Source organism: Ictalurus furcatus, chromosome 8, assembly GCF_023375685.1.
Source record: "Ictalurus furcatus strain D&B chromosome 8, Billie_1.0, whole genome shotgun sequence".
Taxonomy (NCBI): domain Eukaryota; kingdom Metazoa; phylum Chordata; class Actinopteri; order Siluriformes; family Ictaluridae; genus Ictalurus; species Ictalurus furcatus.
In genome coordinates, this window is record NC_071262.1 from 4,855,305 (window position 1) to 4,880,318 (window position 25,014).

Genomic DNA, 25,014 nt, shown 5'->3' on the forward strand with positions numbered 1-25,014 from the left:
CATAATGTATTTCCTAATAAAATAGAATTTTACCATTATTATTATAACAAATCACAGTGTGATTCAATGAAGGACATGAATAAGCTAGCTATTCAGTAGATGATGTTGCCTATTCCTTCATCTGCAGGCGTTGTCAATGACTTGCCAAACAGATTGGACACCGCTTTTTGTAATGCAAAGGCTATATGTCAATGTAGAGATGACCTTTGCATAAAGAGACCTTCCTTTTGCATGCTGTGTCTCAGGTGGTCCCTTTGGAAAGGTCCACAGATGATGGAATGATGAGATGAACCGTGCAAAGTTCAAAGACATTTAAATAAGTCATTCATCCCTATGATATTCTCATCTCAAATGGATACAGCCATAACACAGCAAAGGACATTTAAGAGATCTTTGGATTCTCTTGACATATTCTCTGTACATTTTGTTATGACATATACACATATGTATACAGTACAGTGAAATGAAGTATTATGCTTCATGGTGCAGTGTAGAAGACAATATAAAGGGTATCTTATTCATTCATTTCTCTTCAGTTAACGCTTTATTCCACCCAGCACCCTGGATGGGACGTCAGTCTGTGGAAGGGCACCTTGTGCATGTATTCACCCAATCATTTACACTCAGGGGCAATTTAGTTTAGCCAAGTTTGTTTTAGGGAGGAGAACCCATAGGAAACCCATATGGACATAATGAGAATATGCAGAATTCTGCACAGAACACCACACTACCAGCTGTGCCACATGTAACCCTGAGTGTACTTCTACTGACTTTAAATGGGACTACATAACTGCTTTGAAATTACCTGCTGCCTAACACAAAAGAAAGTAAAATGCTATTCATAAAAAAATAGAATGCTATATTTCTGTTCCTCAGTAGACTGCCAGTATTTCACAAAGACTTCTGCAAATAATTTCCACTGCTTTGTGTTTAAATGTTCAAGAAAAATGCTTGAAAATGCTGTCTCATCTGTGATCATCAAAGACCCAATATTATGCTGCTTATTGCCAATATTCTAGACCCTACAGCAGGGCATCATTATATTTCAACTCTGGCAATAAGCTTAAATGGCAATATAGGTAATTGTCCAGGTCGTGAGCTGAAGCTTTCAAGTAAATGTAGTGTTATATTAGTGTGACTTTCCATTGTCTCTGAATTGGATTTTAATGAATATGTGTAGTAAGGGGCTCATTAATCTCCCCTGAAGTGTAAATGTCTTCCAATATTTCAGATTTAATGCTCCAAGAATAAATGTGATATAAAAGGTTACAACTGAGGACATCATTCATTCATTCATCTTCAGTGACTACTTTATCCTGACCAGGGTTACATTGGATCTGTAGCGTATCCCAACAACACTGGGCACAAGGCAGGAGAATTCACCCTGAATGGGATGCCAGTGCATTTGAGACGATTTTTGCTTTGTGGCTGGAAGTAGCCATTAGAAAATGGGCAAACTGTGGTCATGAAAGGATGCACATGGTCAGTAAGAATACTCAAATAGGCTGTGACATTCAAACAATGAGTGTTTGGTATTAACGGGCTCAAACTGTGCCAAGAATACATTCCCCACACCATTTCACCACCTCCACCAGCCTGGCCCATTGACACCAGGCAGGTTGGGTCCATGGATTCATGCTTTTGGTGCCAAATTCTGACTCTACCAGCTGTGTGCCTCAGCAGAAATCGAGATTTATCAGACCAGGCTATGTTTTCCCAGTCTTCAGCTGTCCAGTTTTGTTGAGCCTGGTTCTTCCTGTTCTTAGCTGACAGAAGTGGAATCCGACGTAGTCTTCTGCTGTTGTACCCCATCCACCTCAAGATTCTACATGTTGTGCATTCTGAGGTGCTTTTCTGCTCACCACAATTGTACAGAGTGGTTATCTGAGTTACTGTACAGTAGGGTCATTCCATCTCAAGTGGTCTAATAATTGCAAGTTGGTTGCTTGACTGTTTTTAATTTTTCTATTTTTTTTTTTTTTTGAGTGTTCATTTGGGTGTTTTATGAATGAACAGTGTCATAAACCAAGCTATGGTGTTGTTTCTCCTATGATAAAAGCAGCAACTCACTACAGCTCAGAAGCTACGTACTGCATTTATAACTGGAGAAACAACACCACAACTCTGTTTATGACACTGTTCATTTGTAAAACACCAAACTGAACACCGTAGTTCCATATTTGGATAAAATCTATTAACGCTTACAACTGTACACCTGTACCAACATAATAGATCAGGCTGGTTCTTCAAATCTGGCCCTTGAGGTCAACTGTCCTGCAGAGTTTACCTCCAATCTCAAACTCACAAGTTTTACAGCAGAATGCTATAGTAGAGGACTTATGTCTGTAAAAATTTCAGGTTTGTGTCTGGTCCACCACCAGAGATATTCAACCTGAAAATGAGGGAAATTGTTAAATATTGCACTTTCTCGCCCTATAAAAAAAGAGAAGTCTTAAGCCTGAAATGTTTTGCATGCATAGTATACTTACCTAGGTACCACCTAAAAATTAAGACTGAGACTCAAACCCTTCCCATTATACACTGACCCTAAAACACACACACACACACACACACACACACACACACACACACACACACATATATATATATATATATATATATATATATATATGTTCCAAGGAACTAGGACCATCCTGAGCCAAGATATTGAGTTTTCCATTAAAAAAAACAGCTGTATAACCAAAATTTGTTGTGTGCCATGACACAAAATGGGTGTTGTAGTTAGACCAAGTAAAAACCAAGGTTTTGCATTGAAAATACACAGAGGTAATCACTCAAAAAAAATAAGAAATTTAAACAGTCGAACAACCTGAATTGGACCACTTGAGATGGAATGACCCTGTTGCGTTTCTGCCAGCTCAGTCCCCTTCAAAAGTGTGAATGGCAGGGCCAATTCTTTTGTTTTTGCTATACATTTACGACTTTAAATCAAAAAGAGATCAAAAGATATGAGATAATCGATATTTCTGAATTTCAATTAGTAGCTCTGAATGTCTACTCCTGATTTTGATCGCTGGGTTTTGCCTGTGAAGACTGCATTTGTTGTTAAAAAGAATAAACCAACATGAAGACCAGAGAGCTATCTATAAGAGAAAAGCAAGCCATTTTGAAGATGAGAAAAGAGGGAAAATTTATCATTGCACAATCAATGGGCATAGCCAATACAACAATTTGGAATGTCCTGAAAAGGAAAGAAACAACTTGTTTTCTAACAACCAGATATGGAACAGGTTGGCCAATGAAAACAACAGCAGAAACATTGTTGTTTTGGTTTTTTTAAAATTATTTTAAATAGCTCTTACAGTCTAGTGTCATCACCAACAACCTCCAAAGGGCAGAGGTGAAGGTATCACAACACACGTTTTAAGAATACTTTGAGAACAGTGTGCCATACCACAAGATGCAAATCACTCATGAGCAGTAAGATTCTGAAAGCCAGATTGGAATTTGCAAAGAAATACAGAGACAAGCCACAAAAGTTCTGGAACCACAATTAACCTCTACCAAAGTTATGGAAATGCCAAAGTGTGGAGAAAGAAAGGATCTGCTCATGATCCAAAACATACGAGGTCATTGGTCATGCATGGTGGAGGTAGTGTCATAAATTGGGCTTGCAAGGCTGCTTCTGGAACAAGCTCAATAATCTTTATTGATGATCGAACTCAAGATGGTAGCAGCAGTTTAAAGTTTAAAGAAACATTCTGTCAGCCAATTTACAGAGAAACGCATCCAATCTAATGAGACGAGCTTCATCATGCAGCAAGACAATGATCAAAAACACACTGCCATCACAACAAAAAACTTCATTAGGGGAAAAAGTGGAAGGTTTTAGACTGGCCAAGTCAATCACCTTTGACTTGGCAACAGTTTGGTTATGTAAGTGGTCACTGGCTTGATGCAGTTATTGCAAGCAGGGGATTTGCAATAAAATAGTAAGTGCTATTTTATTTTATTTACTTTCAATTTAAACTATTGACTATTTGTTCCAATACTTTTTCCCACCTAAATGGTCTGCTACTAAAAGGGTCATGTTCTAAGTTATTTAACACATCTAGTAAATATCATGAAATGTAAGCTGAAATTCTGGTATCTTGTCTCATATTCTTCTTTTAATTTTAAACCAAAATGTCTTCAGTGTAGCAAAAGCAAAATGTTTTAAACCAAAATGTCTTCAGCAAAAACAAAATAATTGGTCACATGTTGTCTCATGGTGAAACATGTCAGTAGGTGGCCAATATAAATTGTCTGTAGGTATGATTGTGTGTATGAATGGTGCTCCTCGATGGACTGGCATCCCATCCAGGGTATATTCCCACCTAACACCCAGTGTCCCCAGGATTGGCTACGGATCCACAGCAGCCCCGAAAAACATAAAGCAGTTACTGAAAGTATGTAAAACAAACTTGATCCTTTATTTATAGTACATAGTTCTCCAACCCATTGAGCCGTTGAATTCAGTCTGATCAAACCATGTTGAAAATAGGATCCGTAGCATGCATTCATAATTAAAGATTGTGTGAAATTATATTGTTGCATAAAGGTGTTACATAATGATGCATATTTAAGACTCTCAGAGCTTACCCTGTTCATTTTTGTGGTGCAAATTTTTCTCTTTGTGGTACAATATTAGGCTTTCACATTAAAGGAGGGAGGGGCACACAAGCTGCCCTCTTTTGAAAGGTCCATTTTTGAACACCAAATGACCAACTGGCCTTCATGATTTGTCCATGTTGTAAATTGTGTAAACTGTGGAAGAAACACCTCTATTATCCTGGGTCACACTATGGTTTGGATAAGAAGCATAAAAAGCGTGTAATTAAAAATAACCATCAAACATAGCATAAATATAATGTGAGGAAAAATGTTTTTCTTTACTCTGTACTTTTCCTGATCAAACTGAAACCAATGTGACTTTTCTTTGCAGCAGGCACATGCATGAATGCTCTTGGACTCATCAGAAGAGAAACCCAAGACAGCATGGGCCCTTCAGACCCAGCTAATATCACCAGTGATATTCCCAATAGAGAAGGAGAACATATCTACTGGCACCAGAACAGCCTGGGCAATGACAGCATGGATTCTTATAAACCTGTCTTTGTGGATGACATTACCAAGCATCTAAGTGTTCAGATAGCCCTTATAACTGCTTATTCACTTATAATAATCCTGGGCCTGGTTGGTAATACACTAGTTATTTACATGATCATTATATACAAAAATATGCGTACCGTTACTAATTACTTCATTGCCAACCTTGCATTAGCTGACCTCATGGTAGACACCATGTGCTTACCCTTCACCTTGGCATACACTCTACTGGATGAGTGGAAGTTCGGGGCAGTGATGTGTCACATGGTGCCTTACGCCCAAGCTCTCAGTGTCCACGTGTCTATTCTGACACTCACAGTGATTGCTCTTGAGCGCTATAGATGCATTGTGTTTCACATGGGCCAGCGTCTCTCTAGGTGCACAAGTTTTATCATCATCAGTCTAACTTGGGCTTTCGCGGCCGTTCTTGCTGGACCTTTAGCTATTTTTCGGGAGTACCGCTATGAGGAGATTGCCTACATTAACTTACGGATTGCTGTATGCTCTGAGAAATGGCCCCATGGGACTAACCGAGATGCCATCATATACAGTTTCTCCATGCTTGTGCTGCAGTATGTGCTTCCGCTTGGCATTATCAGCTATGCTTATGTGTGCATCTGGGTCAAACTGAAAAACCATGTCAGCCCATCCAACCGCAATGATGGCATCAATCGTCGCAAGAAGACTACCAAGATGCTGGCCCTGGTGGTTGTAGTCTTCGCAGTGTGTTGGCTTCCTTTCCATGTGTTCCAGTTGGCAAGTGATCTTGACCTGGTCCTCAAGTTTAAAGAATACAAGCTTATTTATACTCTGTTTCACATAGTGGCCATGTGCTCAACTTTCACCAATCCATTGCTGTATGGATGGATGAACAAGAATTACAGGAATGGCTTCATCATGTTCTTCCGCTGTGAGCACAAACCGGACACCATCCATCCTGAGGGTTCTTTCCGAACTCGAACCCTGAGAGGTTTGATCTTGTACAATGATGGACAACCTGCCACTGCTGTCTGAACCCAGCCAGAACTGACAGCACTTTTAATGATTAAGTTCGATGTGAATAATATACTGTATATATGGGAATTGTTTTAGAGGTATTCAAATGTGTAAACAGTTTGCATGCTGTATATTGTATAAATACTTACTTTTGATGATGATATTTTGTATTCAGCATCTATCAGTTCTATCTGTGGTTTGTAAAACTGGTGTATACTGTGTCTGAATAGTGTTAAGCCAAAAATGAAAGTAATTAAAAAATTATTTTCTCATGTCACAAATAAATCAACTGTGTAATTCAGCTTGGCAGTTCACCTAAATCACAACAACCCCTTTCTGCATGTGTGTTTTATGCAATGTTGCATTTTTATGGCACTGAAACTAAGAAAAACACATTGTCCAGCACAACCAATGCAGCTATAATCTCACTTAACAACAGCTGCGTCTGTATCTGTATACTGTTTTCTGAACTGACAGCTGATTCTTGGGGTGAAGAAAAAGCAAACAATAATGAACAACATACTGATCACAATATGTCAGAATAATGACAAATAAAACAAATGCCTTATTATAGTTTTGCAATGTCCTGGATTTTGACACCTGTAAACTGATATATTGTATTAGTTATGTGTAATTGTGCACCATTATTTGTGTACCCTAGAGTATGCACAAGAAACCATTTCTATTGAATTAAAGGCATCAAAATAACCATATGCAATGGCTGTAGAGCATATGTAAAGTCTAGGAATAATTAATTATGGAAAAGGGCAAGATTTAAGGTTTAAGGAGGGGTCATCTTACAAATCATACAAAGGCAAGAGTACAACGGATTTATATATATATATATATATATATATATATATATATATACACACACACACATATACATATATATATATATATATATATATATATATATATATATATATATATATATATTCGAAACAATAACTATTAATAAAGGTGATACACGCTATAAAATGACACATAAAATTGACATTTTGTAGTCATTTTTACAATTTAAATTAACAAAAGAACAGATTAGTCACATGGAAAAAGTAAGTACACCCCTACATTTATGATACCTTCAAATTCATAAAATTAGAACCAGGTATTCAGGATTGGGTGCCAGTGATTAGAACCTGCTTGGGGAGTGCAGGTGGAACCTGTCTTATTTATACCCCTTTCATATCTAGTGTCTGGTGTCTGGAATTAGCTGTATGTAATTGTTTATATGTTAAGGTTATGACTCTGTGCCAATGACCATATAATTGACTTTAAAGTTCACATTAGGCATAACATTAAAACTACTGACGGGTAACATATATAACATTGATTATCTCGTTACAATGGCACCTGTCAAGGGGTGTCATATATTAGGCAGCTCTCAAAGTTGATGTGTTGGAAGCAGGAAAAATGGGCAAGTGTAAGGATCTGAACGACTTTGGCAAGGGCCAAATTGTGATGGCTAGAAGATTGGATCAGGGCATCTCCAAAATGGCAGGTGCATAGACGCCCGACCTTGAACTTACAGGACTGAAAGGATCTGCTGCTAACATCTTGGTGCCAGATACCACAGCACACCTTCAGAGTTCTTGTGGAGTACATGCCTCGATGAGTCAGAACTGTTTTGGTAACACAAGGGAGACCTACACAATATTAGGCAGGTGGTTTTAATGTTATGGCTGATTAGTGCATTTGGCACTCAGACAATGTGTGTGTGTGTGTGTGTGTGTTGGGGGGGGGGTGTTTGGCTACACCCAGAGGATATCCAAAAATATTGCCAGTATCTACATTTCTTCTCTACAAGATTATACTTAAACGGGTTCTTTTATTAGGAATAAATACCAGTGTTGCACGAGTGTACCAGTGTTGTCCAAACTATAGACAGTATTAATATTAAGGGTAAGCGACAACAAAAACATTAATTCCAGTGATTAATAACTAATTTAATTAATAGTTATTATTAATATTGACAATCAACTATTACTTTGCCATGCATTGTCGTCTGTTAATAGTAAGCTTTGTAGTGAGCATAATGGGGTTCAGCTGGACTAGACACAAGCAGGCCTGATTACTGCAAACCCTGTTCAATCAAATCAACACTTAAATAGAACTTTTTCCAACAGTGACACAGTAACACAGTATGCCAAATTTGAAATAAATTCCAGAAATGATGAGGAAGAAGGTGATTGAGATACATCAGTCTGGGAAGGGTTACAAAGCTATTTCAAAGGCTCTGGGACTCCAAAGAATTACAGTGAGAGCCGTTATCTCCAAATGGCACAGTAGTGAACCTTCCTAGAAGTGGCCGACCTTCCAAAAATTCCTCCAAGAGCACAGCGATGACTCATCCAGGAAATCACAAAAGAACCAAGGACACCATCAAAGTACCTACAGGCCTCTCTTGCATCAATAAAGGTCACTGTTCATGACTCCACTATCAGAAAGACACTGGGCAAAAAGAAGAGTGGATGAGTGGTGAGGTGAAAACCACTGCTAACCCAGAAGAATGTTAACACCAAAACACACCCTGATGATCCTCGAACTTTTTGGGAGAATGTTCTGTGGGTTGATGAATCGAAAGTGGAACTGCTTTGAAGACAGGGGTCCTGTTACATCTGGCGTAAACCAAACACAGAATTCCACAAAAAATCACTGTGATGGTGTGGGGATGCTTTGCTGCTTCAGGGTCTGTCCAACTTGTAGTAATTGAGGGAAACATGAATTCGGCTCTATACCGGAAAATCCTAAAGGAGAATGTCCGGTTTTTAGTCTGTAAATTGAAACTCAAGCACAACTGGATTATGCAGCAAAACAATGATCCAAAGCACAAGAGTAAGCCCACCTCTGAATGACTAAAAGTTTAAGCAAACTCAAAGTTTTAGAGTGGCCAAACGCTGGGTTGAGTCTTTTGTGTCATTTAATTGGGTTATTTTTTCAGTCTCTTCCCAGTTTTTGGGTAGTTTTATGTAACCCAAACATTGGGTTAATGGCTAGGTCATTTTCACTGACAGTCTAATCAATGCACCCCTCGCCCACCCCGACGCATCAACCCAACTCCTTGGGTCAAATGAACCCTTCTAAGCTGTTCGTTTAGGCCAACACTCAGGATGCTTTGGAGTCTCCAGAGACCCCAGACTGTTACAGTGTTTTTTTTAAATACAACTTTATAACATTTTATTAATTTTTTAACTCTACATTTGTAAATTTTTTAATTTATTGGCCTTGAATTTGTACATTTATAATATATATATATATATATATATATATATATATATATATATATATATATATATATATATATATATATATATATATAAAATTAGAACATTTTAATGTAGCATTCACTTTAGGGAAGATACAGGCCTCTCTGGTGCACTCATTCAAATAATATGAAGACTGTAGCATGGTTAAGTGGCAGATTACTGCCATCTGGTGGTAAAAACAAACACTTTTAAAATTAAAATTACTTGCAATTGTACCTAAAATCAATAGATGGCGGCAGAGGTCAACTCACTTGCCAAAATGACTCGAAAAAAAGATTCGTTCATTTTGCTGAACGAGATTCAAAGATCCGAGTCAGTAAAATGATCCGAACTTTCCATCATTATCTAAGACAAGTCGTTGTTCCCGAGTCATAGTAATGAACGACACGTCACTACTTCTAAAGTGAATATCATGTACTGCTTCCTCAGTGTTGGCCTTACACTAGTAGTGTTTATGTCGGCTGTGAAATATAGACTGAGGATATTTTGTCATTCTCAGGGTCTGCATCTTATCTGAGGCTCTGAGTTAGGGTTAGCTAGCTGGATGCTAACCCTGAGTTAATAACATTACTTTAGCATACAGCTGGCGGTAATGTTAGACGTTCCCATAACCTTTTTCAAAGTTGATGGTAACCTAGCATTACATCTGTTCATCAGGATGTAATACAGAGAGTGGGTTAATGTTAACTGCATTTAGCAAGTGTTTTGGACAAGGCAAGCTGTAGTAATTAGCGTTAGGCGGATGGGTTATGGCCATGTTTGAACGTTAATGCTGGGTAACAGGTGGAGACAGTGGCTAACGAAACTTAGCTAGCTCAGTAATGTCAAGGCCAAACGTTCTTCACAAGGTTAACATGACAAAAAAGAGAGGTTGGGGGTTACAGTAGATTATAATTATTTCCACTATCTCTGTAATGTTGGTTGAATTAATTAGTTTGTGCAAATAAAAAAATAGGCAATGAGGTGCTAGATTAGATGCTAGCTAGAATGTCCTGGTGAGTCTGTAGCGCCATTTTGTTCATTAGGACAGTGGTTTTCAAAGTGGGGGCCGCCGGTGGGCCTCAACAGTTTGGTTTGAAAAATAAATAAATACATGATTTTCTATTTCTCACTCTCAGACAACCACACACACACAATCAATTCCTAATCTAATGTAATGTAAAAATGCAAGATGTAATTATTAATAAATAAATAAATAAGGGGGATATATTCAGTAGTCTGTATGTTTAATGTGTTTTAAAGACATCTTGCAAAAGGGGGGCCTCGGTCAAATATTAATGTCATTTGGGGGGCCTTGCCCTGGAAAAGTTTGGGAACCATTGCATTAGGAGAGTGGAGGTCACGTTTCCAAAATTACACAATTTGGGATTCTGTAACGCAATTTCTCAGTTAAAGCCCAAAAAGGCATTTGTTCATATTTTGTAGCTAACAACTAACCAACAATCTTTCTTTTCTTTCTTTCTTTGATATGACACAAAACCATTTTTGTTTAATAGCTGAACATCCTGGCTTTAAAACATACCTCAAACAAGTTAAATGAAAGTCTGTTAATTAATGGAATATTTTATTCCAGATCAAGTAGAGGAAAAAATGATGGAATCACCTTGCAATTTGCATTCCTAAAACAGATAGCAGCATAAATCTATAAATGCAAATTAGTCTGCAGTTAAAAGAGAGTGCTTACAGACCTCAAGCATGGACTTTTTGAAAGGAAACATGGCCTCAGCAAGACAGCTGTCAATTGAATCAATGGAAAGGATAATAAAACTCCTTCAGTTAAAAAAATTTGTCCATGACAGTGCTCTATCCTGCAAAGCTGATCTCTCAACCACTATTGGAGAAAGTTGGAACCAGCTTGATGGAGAATATTGTTTTTCATTAGTGACGTCCATGCCTCAAAGAATTCAGGCCGTCTTATAAGTTCGATATAACTTAGGCATGCTTTCTTTCTCTTCATGCGCTCTTTGTTTCCCATGATAGCCTGTACAGGAGAAGGGCTGTACATATGTGGTCAATTTCCTCTCCTACAATTGCTTTGCATACGAGTGCTTTTATTAGCCCCAACATCCCCAAGTGCTACATCTTCTTATCTGATTACACAGAAGTTTCTGTCCCTGTTCTAACACGATAAGCTATAAGTTAAGCCAAACAATGATCTAACTGTCAGACCCCCACTGTTTCTTCCTATTTTTCTGTGTATATATAAAATCTGCCTATTTCAGCATTAAACTAAGAAGCTTTCACTGAACACTGTGTTTGTGTGACTTCTTCCCGAGCTCAGTACTGAGCGGGTAAGAGTAGCTTGGCTCCAGGAATTTAATTGAATATATCTGACAAAAGTGAAATACTCTTTCCAGCGTCCTTTGTTCATTCATTTTTTCCAGTCCCATCTTTTCTGTTGTCCCCAAACCTAGACCGGGCCGTGATGCTGCGTAGAAGGAGGTCCTGGCTATATTGGCAGCAGAGATTTCATTGGCCACCTTCTAGTGTGTGGTCAATGCTCCTGAGCTTCGTTATAACTGGCTCGTCAAGGCCGCATGCCTATAGTTGTCATGTTTGTTGCCTGCCTCCTTTCGGTTTGATCTGTTTAATCGGTCTTGTAATTGGCAGGATTCACCAAGCCTTTTCCTCTTTGTTAACATGGTTTGTAGGGTTTCATCAAGATTGAACCCCTGTGGTGTAACTGGGTGACTCATTTACTGTCCCGGTGAGAGTAGCAGGTGCGAGGCCTGGTAGGGTTAGCACTGATGGTTTCTATTATTCTTCTGAGCAGTAGCTCAGACGTGGTACTTTGTTCTGAATGAACAGTTGTAAGCCAATTTGGTGAAAGGTTGAACTCTTGATTCGACAACTGCTCTCTTTTGTAGACCACTTGTGAGACATGAAAGCAGTTGTTGGGGAAGACTGCTGGTATGAAATAACTGCTCCATTTCTGGTCAACCTCCATCATTATCATTTTTGTCCAAATAAAACAAAATATAGCATGCCCGAATAATGCTTCAAATAAAATAAAATAAAATAAATAATGACATGACAGTGTGACCTCACATGGATGGCAATTCCCACTGTCCAAAAGCAAACACTTTCTTGTAAGTTGCGTGTATAACGAGTAGGAACATCTGTTAAGTTACAGGGCTTTTAGTTTGAATGGAGCCGTTGGCAGTAGCAGTGTGCACCTTCCTTTTAACCAAGGTAGAGACAAACTCGTCCAGGCTCTTTCAGCAGCATTAACGCTAGATAGTGATGAGTATTAACTTACCTGGGGTCGTTTGGTTTCCTCACCTCAGGACTCCGACTCTGCTGTCACAATCACAAGGTCAAAGCAGTGTTGGTCACTTGTGAATTTTTTTTAACACTTTTATTGGATAATTAAACACGACATGTGTTGAAATAGTAAAAACACAAAAAGTGTGTAGGATCTTAACACATCCTTTTTTGAGGGTGCACCTGTTACCAAGCAGCAAAAGCTATTTACCCTAGCTGCTTATGTTCTTGTTAGCTTTCTTGTTTCTTCTTGTGACTGAGCTCTAACTCTGCTTTCAAAAAAATAAGTTGTTTTTGTTTCCTGTACAAAACCTGGACTGTTTTATTGATGTGCAGGTAATTATATGCTTCTGTGCTTTTGTAATTTCGGACTTCTTCACCATCAACACCTTCAGATAAACTGAAGAAGTTAATAATATCAATGTAGCTAACCTCGGGCCATACAGTCACATGAAAACATAAGCACACCCCATGGAAATTGTCGGCTTTTTTGACATATTTGGACAAGCAAACATTTGATCATCTTTGAAAGTGTCTATTAATGAAGTTAATATAATTGAACAAAACCACAAGGAAAATTTGCTTTTTTCAATCATTTATCCAACAGAAATATCAATAGATGTAATATTCTTCTGTGGAAAAAGCAAGTACACCCCTGGCCTCAGAAGCTAGTATTGCCCCCTTTAGCAGAAATAACTTCTTGTAGGCGTTTTGCATAATTGTCCACCAGGCTTGCTGGAATTTGTGACCAATATTCAATGTCCAATAAGCAGTATCCTTTCAGTTGCAAGATGTTTGGAGGTTTTCTTGCACTTACAGCCTGTTTCAAATCTCCCACAACATTTCAATGAGATTTAAATCCGGGCTTTGACTAGGCCATTCTATAACCCTCCATTTCTTATTTTTGAGCCATTCCTTGGTGGATTTGCTAGTGTGCTTAGAGTCCTAAAAGTGGAAAACTTTCAGACAGATGGCCTCACATTATCTTCAAGAACTCTTTGATACGATGCAGAATTCATGGTTGAATCAATGAATGCAAGCTGTCTAGTCCCCGAGGCAGCAAAGAATCCCCAAACCATAACATTTCCACCACCGTACTTCACAGTTGGTATGAGGTGCTTCTCCTGAAAAGCTGTCCTTGGTCTGTGCCAAACATGTCTTTTATTACTGTAGCCAAACTACTGTATCTTTCATTCATCTGTCCAGAGCACATTATTCCAAAAGGCCTGGTCTTTGCCTATATGCTCATTGGCAAACTGTAGTCTTGCAAAGGCTTTTTCCTGGCACGCCTCCCATGCAGGTCAAATTTGCTCCATCCCTTTCTGATTGTAGAAGCATGCACTTTGACAAGTTGCAAGACTTACTAGCATATCCTGTAATTAAATTTTGGGGTACTTGGAGACTTCTTTTTGCATCAGACGGTCTGCTCTTGGGCTGAATTTGCTGGGACGGTCAGTCCTGGACAAATTGGCAGTCGTTTGAAATCTTCGCCATTTGTAGATTATTTTCCTTACAGTGGAATGATCATTTTAAACCCCTTGCCATCCCCAACCTTTGTCTGAAGGCCTTACAGAACTCTTTAGATCTTGGCATGATGACACCACACACCTCAATAGCAAAGGGAACACCAGACACTAGATATGAGAGGGATATAAATAAGACCGGTTCCACCTGCAGTCCATAAGCAAGATTTCTGAACCGCTAAAAATCTTAACAATTAAAATAATAATAATAATAATAATAATAATAATAATAATAATAATAATAATAATAATATCGGCACCTACTGGCAGTAAACAATGCAACAATAAAAATAAGGCTTCTATTTAACTCACCCTCGTATGTCTCAGTACACTCTCCACACCAGTAGATGGCGCTAATGCACATATTGTTGTTTGCCATGCACCATAAAGATGAAGAAGAAAACTTTTTTTTTCTCCAACTAAGGCATGTCCGGTTCGGTTAACGCGTGAAGAGCAGGATCACGAGTACCAAGGTGCTGTCTTCCAGTAAATGATAAATTTGACCTACGCTAAACTAATGGAGAGTGAAGGCGTGAGGACTGACCCCCAGCTTCAGCAATTCATTGAAATTGAGTCTCAAAAGCAAAGGTTTCAGCAGCTGGTACACCAAATGACAGAAGTCTGTTGGGTAAGCAAAGTCAAAGCAAGGAGCTAATAGCTACACTATTTTGGTAATGTTGCTCTGCTCTGTCGAACTAAGTTTAACGAACTGGTAGCTAGCTAGGTAAACACTTGGTGTTACAGGAAATGAAGCAATTAAAATATATAAATAAACAGCACATGCTGTTATAGGAAAATAAGCGATGGTGGGGTGGAGTGACGCGGGCCCGCGTGCAGCGATGCACTGTTAACCGGACGTCGTGTAAAGTAGTGTCACTATACGGCCAGGTCCATAAGTATTTGGAAGGATCCCTTGAGATGCTTTGAAATTGTTGTTTACTTGTGGATTTTTCTGCCTTCAGTTTTGTCTTCAGTACGAGAAACATATGCGCAGTTGGGTTGAGGTCATCTGACATTTAAGAACATTCACATTTCTTTGCCTTAAGAAGCTCTTGGGTTTGCTTTCACTGTATGTTTTGGGTCATCGGTACTGTGAGGTGCTGTCCTATCAGTTTTGCAGCATTTGACTGAATCTGAGCAGAAAATTTAGTTATATACACTTCAGGATTCATCCTGCTACTTCTATCAACAGTCACATCATCAATAAACACCAGTGACCCAGTTCCATTGCCAGCCACACATACCCATGCCATAACACTTCAATTTTTTTGATAGATGATTTGGTACGTTTTGGATCATGAGCTCTTCCTTTCCTTTATTTATATATATATATATATATATATATATATATATATATTTATGAATATATTTATACATTTATGAAGGCGTCTCTTGATTGTTGACATTGACAATCAGTACGTTTACATGGACAACAATAATCCAATATTAAGGCGATACTCTGATTAAGAAACTAGCATATGTAAACAGCAATTTTTAATGACCTTAATCTGACTAAAGTCAGATTTTGTGAAGATAAACGTTTGTTTTGAAATGGATGCGTGCAACACGTTCCAAAAAATGGAAACTAATAGCGATGTGACAAGTTGAAATAAGAACGTGATGTAAAACAGTTGAGGCGCTCGTCTAATCATAGTATATAAGCAGCCTCCAAAAAAGGCCTAGTCCTTCAAGAGCAAGGATTTCACTTTCTACAGTGCGCAATATAATTAAAAGATTCAAAGAATCTGTTCAAATCTCGGTGTGTAAAGGGCAAGCTCGAAAACCACTTCTGAATGCGCGTGATCTCCAATCCCTCAAACGTCACTGTATAAAAACAGCCATGAGTCTGTAATGGATATCCTGAAATAGGCTTGGGAGTATTTTGGTAAATCTTTGTCAGTCAACACCATTCGCCGCTGCGAATGGCAGTGCCCATGGCATGGGTAACTTGCACATCTGGGAGTTCACCATTAAGGCAGAAAGACATGTACACATTTTGGAGCAACACATGCTGCCATCCAGAGCAGGACAACGCCAAACCACATTCTGCCTGTATTACAAGCGCATGGTTACGTAAACCGAGAGTGTGGGTGCTAGTATGTCCTGCCTGCAGTCCTGACCTGTCTCTGATTGAGAATGTATGGTGCATTTGGAAGCAAAAAATAAGGCAATGAAGGCCCTGCTTTTTCCATACTGTCCCAACTTTTTCAAAATCGGGGTTGTAAATGCTGAGTGAAGTCCAGTAGTCTCCGGTGAGTGCAACCGTCGTAGCGTGTCCCAGCTCCTCAGCTATCTTTGCTCTCGAAGGTAATTCAAACGTATGGTCATTCGATGCATTCCAAATTATGTCATGCAGGCCCTCGTCGTCCACAGTGTTAACTGGCCTGCAAGCTGTTAGCTTCATGTGTGTAGTTTTGTCTATTGATTTCCCTCTCTCACTATCGAGCATGGTCTGCCAAAAGCTAGCGCTAGCGTTTACACTGGCTGCATTAGCTGTGTGCATCGCTTGTAAATATTTAAGACTCCGTACTCCGGTGGTAAGTCAATTCACATTATTATGAAAAAGTGAACTTTGACAGCTCTATTATTTTGGCGCATTAGGCTTGTTGATTGCTTAGTTTGACCGTAGTCATTTGATGAGTGAGCCAAATAAATGAGTATCGTCTGACTATGGTAAGATTTTCTGTAGTCTTGTAAGATTTGGCAAATAGCGTACTTCCATCTGCCTAATTGTGCACTTCTTTGGTTTTGCTGAAAGTTCTTCCTGTCTCAAGGCTCTCAGGACAGCCTTCAGATGTTGAAAGTGCTGCTGCCAGTCATCAATATAAATAATAATGTCATCTAAATAGGCACCGGCATAGATAATGTGTGGGTGAAGATTCTGTCCATGGTTCTAAAATGTGACCAGGGCTCAGAGAGGTGGTAGAAATGGAGGAAAAGGGAGTGGTAGACAGGTCTTGAAGGAAGGGGTGAGGAGGAAACCGGCTCTAAGGAACTGGTTTCGTGAAAAAGAGACCAGGAAGGGGCAGGGAGTCGGAGAAGAGAGAGCACGAGAAAGAGAAGAGGAAGGGCTGCCTGTCCCCCAGTTCACTGCCAAGTGGTCTTTGGCCAGTTGTACCACCTCCTCCAGGTTCGTGACTGGCAGTTGTGGGGCCACGAGCTGGTCTTCCTCTGATGGTAGGGGTAGCAGACAATCTGCCCACTGTGTCTCTGGCCAGGCCCATGTTGCTACCTCTCACTACAAGAGATTTTGGCTCATCCTGAGGTCCCATTTTAGACCACATGATGTGAGATGTTGCTGCAGCCGCTGTGGCTGCTGCTGGAGTCACCCACCAGATGAACCAAGCGCCGAGGCACCTGTCCATCCTCAGTCTGTGCCTGGAGGAGAGGCATTGCTGTTGCTCTTCATGCAGCTCAATAATGGTTTCAATTCAATGAAATTTGATTTGTATAGTGCTTTCAACAATGGGCACAAAGATGCTTTACTGAAACACACAAATTTAAAACTTATCCCTAATGAGGCATGGGGCAAGGAAAAACTCCCTGAGATGATATGAGGAATAAACCTTGAGAGGAACCAGACTCGGAAGGGAACCCATCCTCATCTGGCTGACACCGGATAGGGCTTTTATAAATAAATTCCCTTTTAGAAGGGAATTTACATTTAAAAAATGACCTTCTATAACTGTGTACTGCATGGTCAAAATGTGCAATAGTGTAACCAAGAAATGCATTATAGTTTTCATCAATAGCTTGATGTTGGCACTGCTCCACTCCAATACATTTTGGTGGCTTTAGCGCACTGTAATGTTTCATCCACTACTCATTGACTGTCAAATTCATAGCTTAGTGGGAAGCCAAAATCCTTACACCAGATCTTAAATAAATGTTCCTGCTTGCTGCGGAAGGTAGGAGGTAGTATGCAAGTATGTTAGTATGCTAATGTATTCACTCGTGGAAAAACAGTATACTTTTTCAGACGAGGAGGTTGGGCTTGAAATTTTCTAGGTTACACAGCTTCACCAGCAGGTGGCAATATTGAACTGGATACAAATAAGTGCATACCCAGGGCACACTCACATTAGGCCTGGTTGTCTTGTTCTGTGTTGTCCCCCCACCCCAAAAATAGCCTGCACTCAAATTGTACGTAATGTTCCAGTCCTGAGCACGCTTATGTTGTTACATTGCAGTTCTTTTGTTTTGAAGAAAAGAGCGCTTGCACAGCACAGTGGACTCCATAATTGTAACGTTACTTACTTTGTGGCTTATTTGGAGTCATTTGGGGCACAGTGACACACGGCCATCTCACATAGATTTAGTCCATGCTGGACTAAATTTGCATTTCTCAGCCATTGTTTCCTCTTCACCATAACGTCAATATAAAGGATGTCCCAAAGGTCTCCATACGTAGGGGAAATCAAAACATTTTTAGCAAAATGTCTTCCGAAAATTTTCATACTTGTATAGCCTTTAAGAATATGTTTGACAAAAGAAGGATGTCTTGAAATAATTCTCATGGCTTGATCGGGAAGCTGTCGCAAGACTGTGATGGAATAATGTGTTTTTGCTTCCGCCCAAAAAATGGCATTTACAGCATGGTATAATAAATGATCCGTGGTGTATTTTGAGCTGAAACTTCACTGACACATTCTGTTTCTCATCTTGTAAAAAGGCACATAATATGTCCCCTTTAGTACAGCTGAATACCCAATAAAGCTGTTCTCATTTACATATTTTTCTGTTTCTGTTCTCAGACAATGGAACGCGACTAAAACTCGGCCCATTAAGACTACATGTTAACCAGCAGTCATTTAAAGCCATTTACAAGCTGCTGCTCTGCACTGCTAAAATCCTGGGGGGGTTTTGGGGTTTTTTTTTTTGTAACTGTGACATTGTCTGACAGAATCACCATACACATAAATTAAAGACTGTGCTGTGATTTTGTTTATATTTACATGTAAAATGTTCACTTGGAGAGATAGAAGTGACAGAATGTGAAAAGAATCTATTTGTGTTCTTTCGAAAATAAACACTTTAAGGTATTTAGCGATTTTGTATTTATGTACTTTTTATAATTCAAGCACTTTGTAAGCACCACTAGATAAAAAATGGCTGTTTTCAAGGTTTTCTAGTACTTGAATTTCAAAAATCCCCCCCCCCCGTGGTAGACTGAAGACATTTAGATTTGAAATAGAAAATAAATATGAGAAGAGTTTAGAATTTCAACTTTTATTTCTTGGTACTTCTATGTAGATGTGTTAAACAATATAGAACACAGCACATTTTGTATCAGGCCACCCAATTTGTAGACAAGCAAAAATAGTGGAACATGTGACAGACAGGTGTTTCTTGTTAACCATGTTTGTCCTATTAGATTGATTTGTTTTAACAGTAAATAGCGCTGAACATCTACTCTTGGTTTTAGACTTCAGTTTAACCTGTGAAGACTGCATCTGCTGTTAAAATGAATAATCCACCATGAAGATCATGTCTATGGGAGAAAGCAAGACATTGTGAACCTGAAAAAAGAGTTAAAATCAATCAGCGGCATTGAACATTGGTCTGAATGGGTCAGTCAAGGAAAACAACAACTTATGACAGAAAAATTGTGAGCGTTGTGATAAAAAGCCCAAAAACAACAGTATGTGACGACATCAACAATCTCCACAGGGTAGCGGTGAGCATATCACAATCCACCGTTCGAAGAAGACTTTGAGAGCATAAATATAGAGGCCATATACCACAAGATGCAAACCACTCATCATCAGTAAGAATTGGAATTCGCAAAGAAATACAGAGACGAGCCACAAACATTCTAGAACCAAGATTAACCTCTACCAAAGTGATGGAAAGGCCAACGTGTGGAGAAAGAAAGGATCTGTTCATGACCCAATAAATACAACTCATCTGTGAAGCATGGTGGAGGTAGTGTCATGGCTTGTGCTTGCATGTCTGCTTCTGGAGCAGGCTTACTAATCTTTATTGATTACATACCTCATGATGCTAGCAGCAGAATGAATTCAGAAGTTTTCAGGAATATTTTGTCTGGCAGTTCAGAGATGTGCATCCAAATTAATCTGGAGGAACTTTATCATGCAACAAAACAATGGTCCAACACACACTGCCAACTCAACAAAGGACTTAGTGGTAGTGGAAGTGGCCAAGTCAATCACCAGACCCAACTGAACATGCATTTCACTTCTAGAAGAGGAGACTGAAGGGAGAAACCCCCCCGAAACAACAACTGAAAGAGGGTGCGGTAAAAGCCTGGAAAAGCATCACATTAGAAGAAACCAACAATTTGGTGATGGTAGTGAGTCACAGGTAAGTGTTATTTACTTCAAGACTTCTCTTCCTATACCTTCGCTCGGCTAAAAATTGGGTGGTCCGATACAAAAGGTTCTATAATTTATGTTGTTTAACACATCTAGATGTATATACCAGGGAATAAAATCTGAAATCCTAAACTCTCGTCTCACATTCATCTGAATGTATTTAGTGTAAAGCACAGACAAATTAATTGGCCTTGCCATTCCAATAGTTTCAGAGGGGATTGTATAAAACTTGTCCTAAAACTGGTCTGGTCTGCAGCGGTATTGTAAATGCATGTCTAAATTTGCCCTGTTGGTGACACTAGAGGGCTTTTTGTTAAGGTACCTGAGACTATCTTTTATCACTGTGCCAGATTTCATAGAATGCATATGAAGCATTCTATTTGCCTGCCATAAAATCCAGTTGGATGTATAATAACAACAACAAGAAAACATACACTCACTATAGGATTGATCTGCACCTTTGGTGTTTGGCCTGCTAATAATAATAATAAGAAAACATACGATGCCTACACACCTTTGGTGCTTGGCCCCCTAATAATGAATGTCATTAGTAAATATTCCTGCTGATAGCTTGTAAATGCTTATTTGTGTCCAAATAAAATATATATTTTTTTCTATTATTCAATCATAGCATAAAACTGCAGTACTAATTGTTTGAGTGTAAAGTGCCGTTTTTGCAGTGTCAAATATCGCCACAACGTTACAGATCCTGTTTCGTAAAATAGTTGGGTTCGTCACTGCAACCCATAATATTTTCATGAGCGTCAAGAATAGTGTCATCCAGTGTCTAATGTCTTTTACATGTTCCTCAACATTATTAAGGTGGTATCTCTCATCTGCTTTGCTGAGCATATGTCCGTGTGTCATCAGCATAACAGTAAAGCTAATAGGGCTGCACAATATTGAAAAAAACTGACATTGTGATCTCTTATTTTTCTGGGATATATATATAATATGATGTGAAAAAATACAGGAATTTTCATCAGATGATTTGAATAGTTCTATTCGGAAAGAATTGATCACTCTAGAATGATTGGCTTGATTTTGTAGGGATCTGCATATAACATACAAATTTTTTTTTTTAAACAGCTGAAAAATGACTTTTTTTTTTTTTTTTGACTTTTTTGGGTAGGTTAATATGCTGGTTGACTCATCATACCAGTGATTTCATATAATACTCTTCTTTAAATCCAGGCTGATCTAATATGTCATGATATTAACAATGCATGTTGTTTATCCTAAAATAAGGTGGCTCATTTGTGAATGAAGAAGAGAAGGGAATCCAATAGATTACAGGAGGCTGTATCTCTGTACTCCGGGTTAAAACGGAGCACTACTCTGAGGAAGCTTCATCACCACCACGTTAGGGAATTAACATGAGTGACCGAGTAGGTCATTTAAAATTTTATTCAACAATTACAAATGTCTTTTGAAAAAAGCAAAGTAGGAAACTTTTTTTCTTTTTTTTTTTCTCTCCAAAATATGAAAAAAATAAAAAGTGCAGCTATACACCAACTCTGGGATGGCAACTTGAGAAAAATAGTTGCGTGATTGTTTTACATACCTCTTGTCAAGCGACCGAATTATGTTTTTAAAACCCTCTTTGGTGTTAAGAGGTACTATGTCTTTTGCGAGGTGAAAAGTTGTTGCATCAATGATTTCTCTCTGCCGCTTGGAACCTCTCATATGGCGTAACACTGGCAAAGGCATCCAAAATATTAATTTCTTTTTGTGCTTTGAATGGCATTCAGATCTGGTTTGCACTTGTCATACAGAGCTTTGTGGTGCTGTTTTAAGTGATCAAACAAATTAGTTGTTGCCTCGTGTTGTAAAAAAAAAAAAATTGCAAGACATTCCCGACAAAGTACCTGTTTTTGGACAACATCATCCTTTCTGTAGCTGAAATTTTTCCATACAAATCACATTTCATTTCCTTTTGCAAGCAAATCTGCCTTTTCTGTGCTTTTCTCCTGTTCCACGCTTATTTTGCTGTGCGCACGCAGCGCCTGAATGTCACTCCTTAACAACAAAACCCATGTTTTTTAAAATCAAGTTTAAAAAAAAAAAAAACCCACTGTGTATCCAAGAACCCTTAAATCGGAGTAAATTATATGACGGGTATAATGAGAACCAGTTTTCCTTTTGTATCAAGCGTCAAAACGTAGCATAAGATGTTTGAGTTAATTTGTCTTACTTGACATTGCATGTCCTGCAATGTGACTACTGCGCATGCGCACATCATCAGTTTTTGAACATGCTGTAATTTTGTCCCGTCTCAATTCAGTGTGAGTATTTATAATCTGTGGTTTTATACTTGTGTTTTTTCTGTATAGGAGAAATGCATGGATAAGCCTGGTCCGAAGCTTGACTCAAGGACAGAAGTATGTTTTCTCAATTGTGTTGAACGTTTCATTGACACAAGCCAATTCATCCTCAACAGACTTGAACACACTCAGAAGACAAGAGACTCCTTCTCAGACACCATAACAGACTAACTGGAACCTGTGACCAGAACAGACCTCATCTGTTCCCACACCCCTTGTGAAATAACGGTCATTAAACAGTCAAAGAAAACATTTTCATTCTCTCAAAGTGCCTGATTATTGTGTAACATAATATTTAGAAGAATCTTGATTTAGAAATAGATAAGTATGAACATATTGTACAGGAGGCTTCTGTCTCTTTGACGGCTAAAGGTGCAAGTAAGGGAAGAAGGAAAACATGAAACCTCCCTTAAAATTTATAATGTGTAACCAACTCCAGGGCAGAAGTCTGGATATAGCACAAATTTAAGCATTACAATGCTTTATAATGGAAATATGTTTATTGAGAACATAATTGCTTACATCAATTCATTGTTACATGTTTATTCATGTGTTTTCTGTATTTAAAGTCAAGAGTTTTATTTAGAACCCTAATGTATCCCATATACTCCTGTTTATACTTATACTTATTATTATTATTATTAGGGGCTGAGCCCCGAAGGAGCACCTATTGTATCCGTTAGTTTTCCTGTTCTTCTTCCCCACTGGGAGTCTATGGCAGCCCTAAGAACCGTAAGCAGGAAAATGATGAAATTTGGCACACTCATAGATATGACCATTACTAGTATCTGTACCAATTATGGGCTCTCTATGACCAACTCTATAGCGCCACCCCTAGTTCAAAATTTCACTTCAAATGGTTATAATTGTTGAACACTTTGTCCTAGAGAAAATAAATTTAGTTCATCAGATAACTCTTATGGTTACATTCCATACCTTACATTAAGACTCCACCCATTACAGTAGTCACCATATTGAAATGTACACTATTCAGTTTTTTGACGACTACTTGTTGAAATTTTGTCCCATTCTTACCAAAATTGACTCAGATGATCAATGGACCGAGCTGTACTAAAATAACTGAACAGAACAAAAAGTTATGATGTCACAAATTTTAAAATGTTGACCCAAAATTGGATCAGAGGCTGTATCTCAGCCATACTTTGATCAATCGTAGTGAAACTTGGTACCCTTCATCAGCAGCATGGTCTTAGGGTCTGTATTGATTTTTTAGAACAGTGTCAACCTACGGATCATGAGATTTGAAAAATGATTATTTTTTATTATAACCTTTTGAATAGTTCGTTTGAAAATTATGATTTCTTCTGATTCATTGGGTCATGGTGAATCCATGGATACCATTTTTGCCAGGATCAGACGAACCGCCTGCCCTTTAAAGTGTTTGACGTATCGGCACAAAATTAGTGATCATTCAATGCATGTTCTTTAGGTACCTGAGAAATTTGAGCTCAGCACCACCTAGTGTTCTAGAGATATAAGGTTTTTTTTTTATTGTGTGCTCATTCTCAGCTTGGAAGCTCTCCTCAGCATCAAAACAAATGTGCGGTCTTTGTGTGATGCACTGTGGAAAATGACAAGAACCAATTCTAAAGGGCTTGGGTTCGATTTTTGTGTGGTGCAACTTCTTAAAAGTGTGTGTAATGTCATTTGATTCCTTTCTTTTGTGGTTCAGCATTGAACTAACCTTTCAACCTCTTGGCATGCAAATAATTGCCTCTGTTCTGTTCAATTTCCTGTTTAAGCTTATTCTTGGCTATGCTTCTGAACCCATCTTTTATTCATTCATGTACATTCTATTGTTCCTCTTCGTGTTGTTCAGGCTCAGCACTGCACTTTCTGCACCTTTGGAGCTTGGCCCTGTTAATCGATGCTTGCATCTTTTATTATTATTATTATTATTATTATTATTATTAAATAGCCTTATTTAGTTTCAACTGTAAGCTGTGTAAGACACTTCAGACATGATATTAAGTCATCTCAGGTGACTGGATAATAAGTGGACAGCACCAAGTTCAGGTATGAATGGAGTCAACAACACCTGCATGTAGCCACAAGACACAATCTTCCATAAACTTCCAGACATCCTTCTTCCACAGTATGTGTTCGACATCACAGCCCTTGCCAGCAGGCCATTTGAGGATACTGGGATTGTTGGCTGTGGCCTTGTTAATGG

The 25,014-nt window shown here is 38.7% G+C and overlaps 2 protein-coding genes across 3 annotated transcripts; both read left to right on the top strand.

Moving 5' to 3' along the window:
- Nucleotides 1–4,939: 4,939 nt before the first annotated feature.
- Nucleotides 4,940–6,720, top strand: npy7r (neuropeptide Y receptor Y7). Its single transcript, XM_053631031.1, has one exon. The coding sequence runs from the start codon at nucleotides 4,957–4,959 to the stop codon at nucleotides 6,121–6,123; it is 1,167 nt and encodes a 388-aa protein (XP_053487006.1). The 5' UTR covers nucleotides 4,940–4,956; the 3' UTR covers nucleotides 6,124–6,720.
- Nucleotides 6,721–14,580: 7,860 nt separating this feature from the next.
- Nucleotides 14,581–24,797, top strand: timm8a (translocase of inner mitochondrial membrane 8 homolog A (yeast)). 2 transcript variants are annotated; one of them, XM_053631409.1, is made up of 2 exons: nucleotides 14,581–14,789; nucleotides 22,830–24,797. In XM_053631409.1, exons 1-2 carry the CDS (start codon nucleotides 14,652–14,654, stop codon nucleotides 22,989–22,991), a joined length of 300 nt encoding a protein of 99 aa, XP_053487384.1. In that variant the 5' UTR covers nucleotides 14,581–14,651; the 3' UTR covers nucleotides 22,992–24,797. The 2 variants fall into 2 exon arrangements, with proteins under 2 accessions (XP_053487384.1, XP_053487385.1); XM_053631410.1 differs by lacking the exon at nucleotides 22,830–24,797 and adding an exon at nucleotides 18,916–19,314.
- Nucleotides 24,798–25,014: the final 217 nt, after the last annotated feature.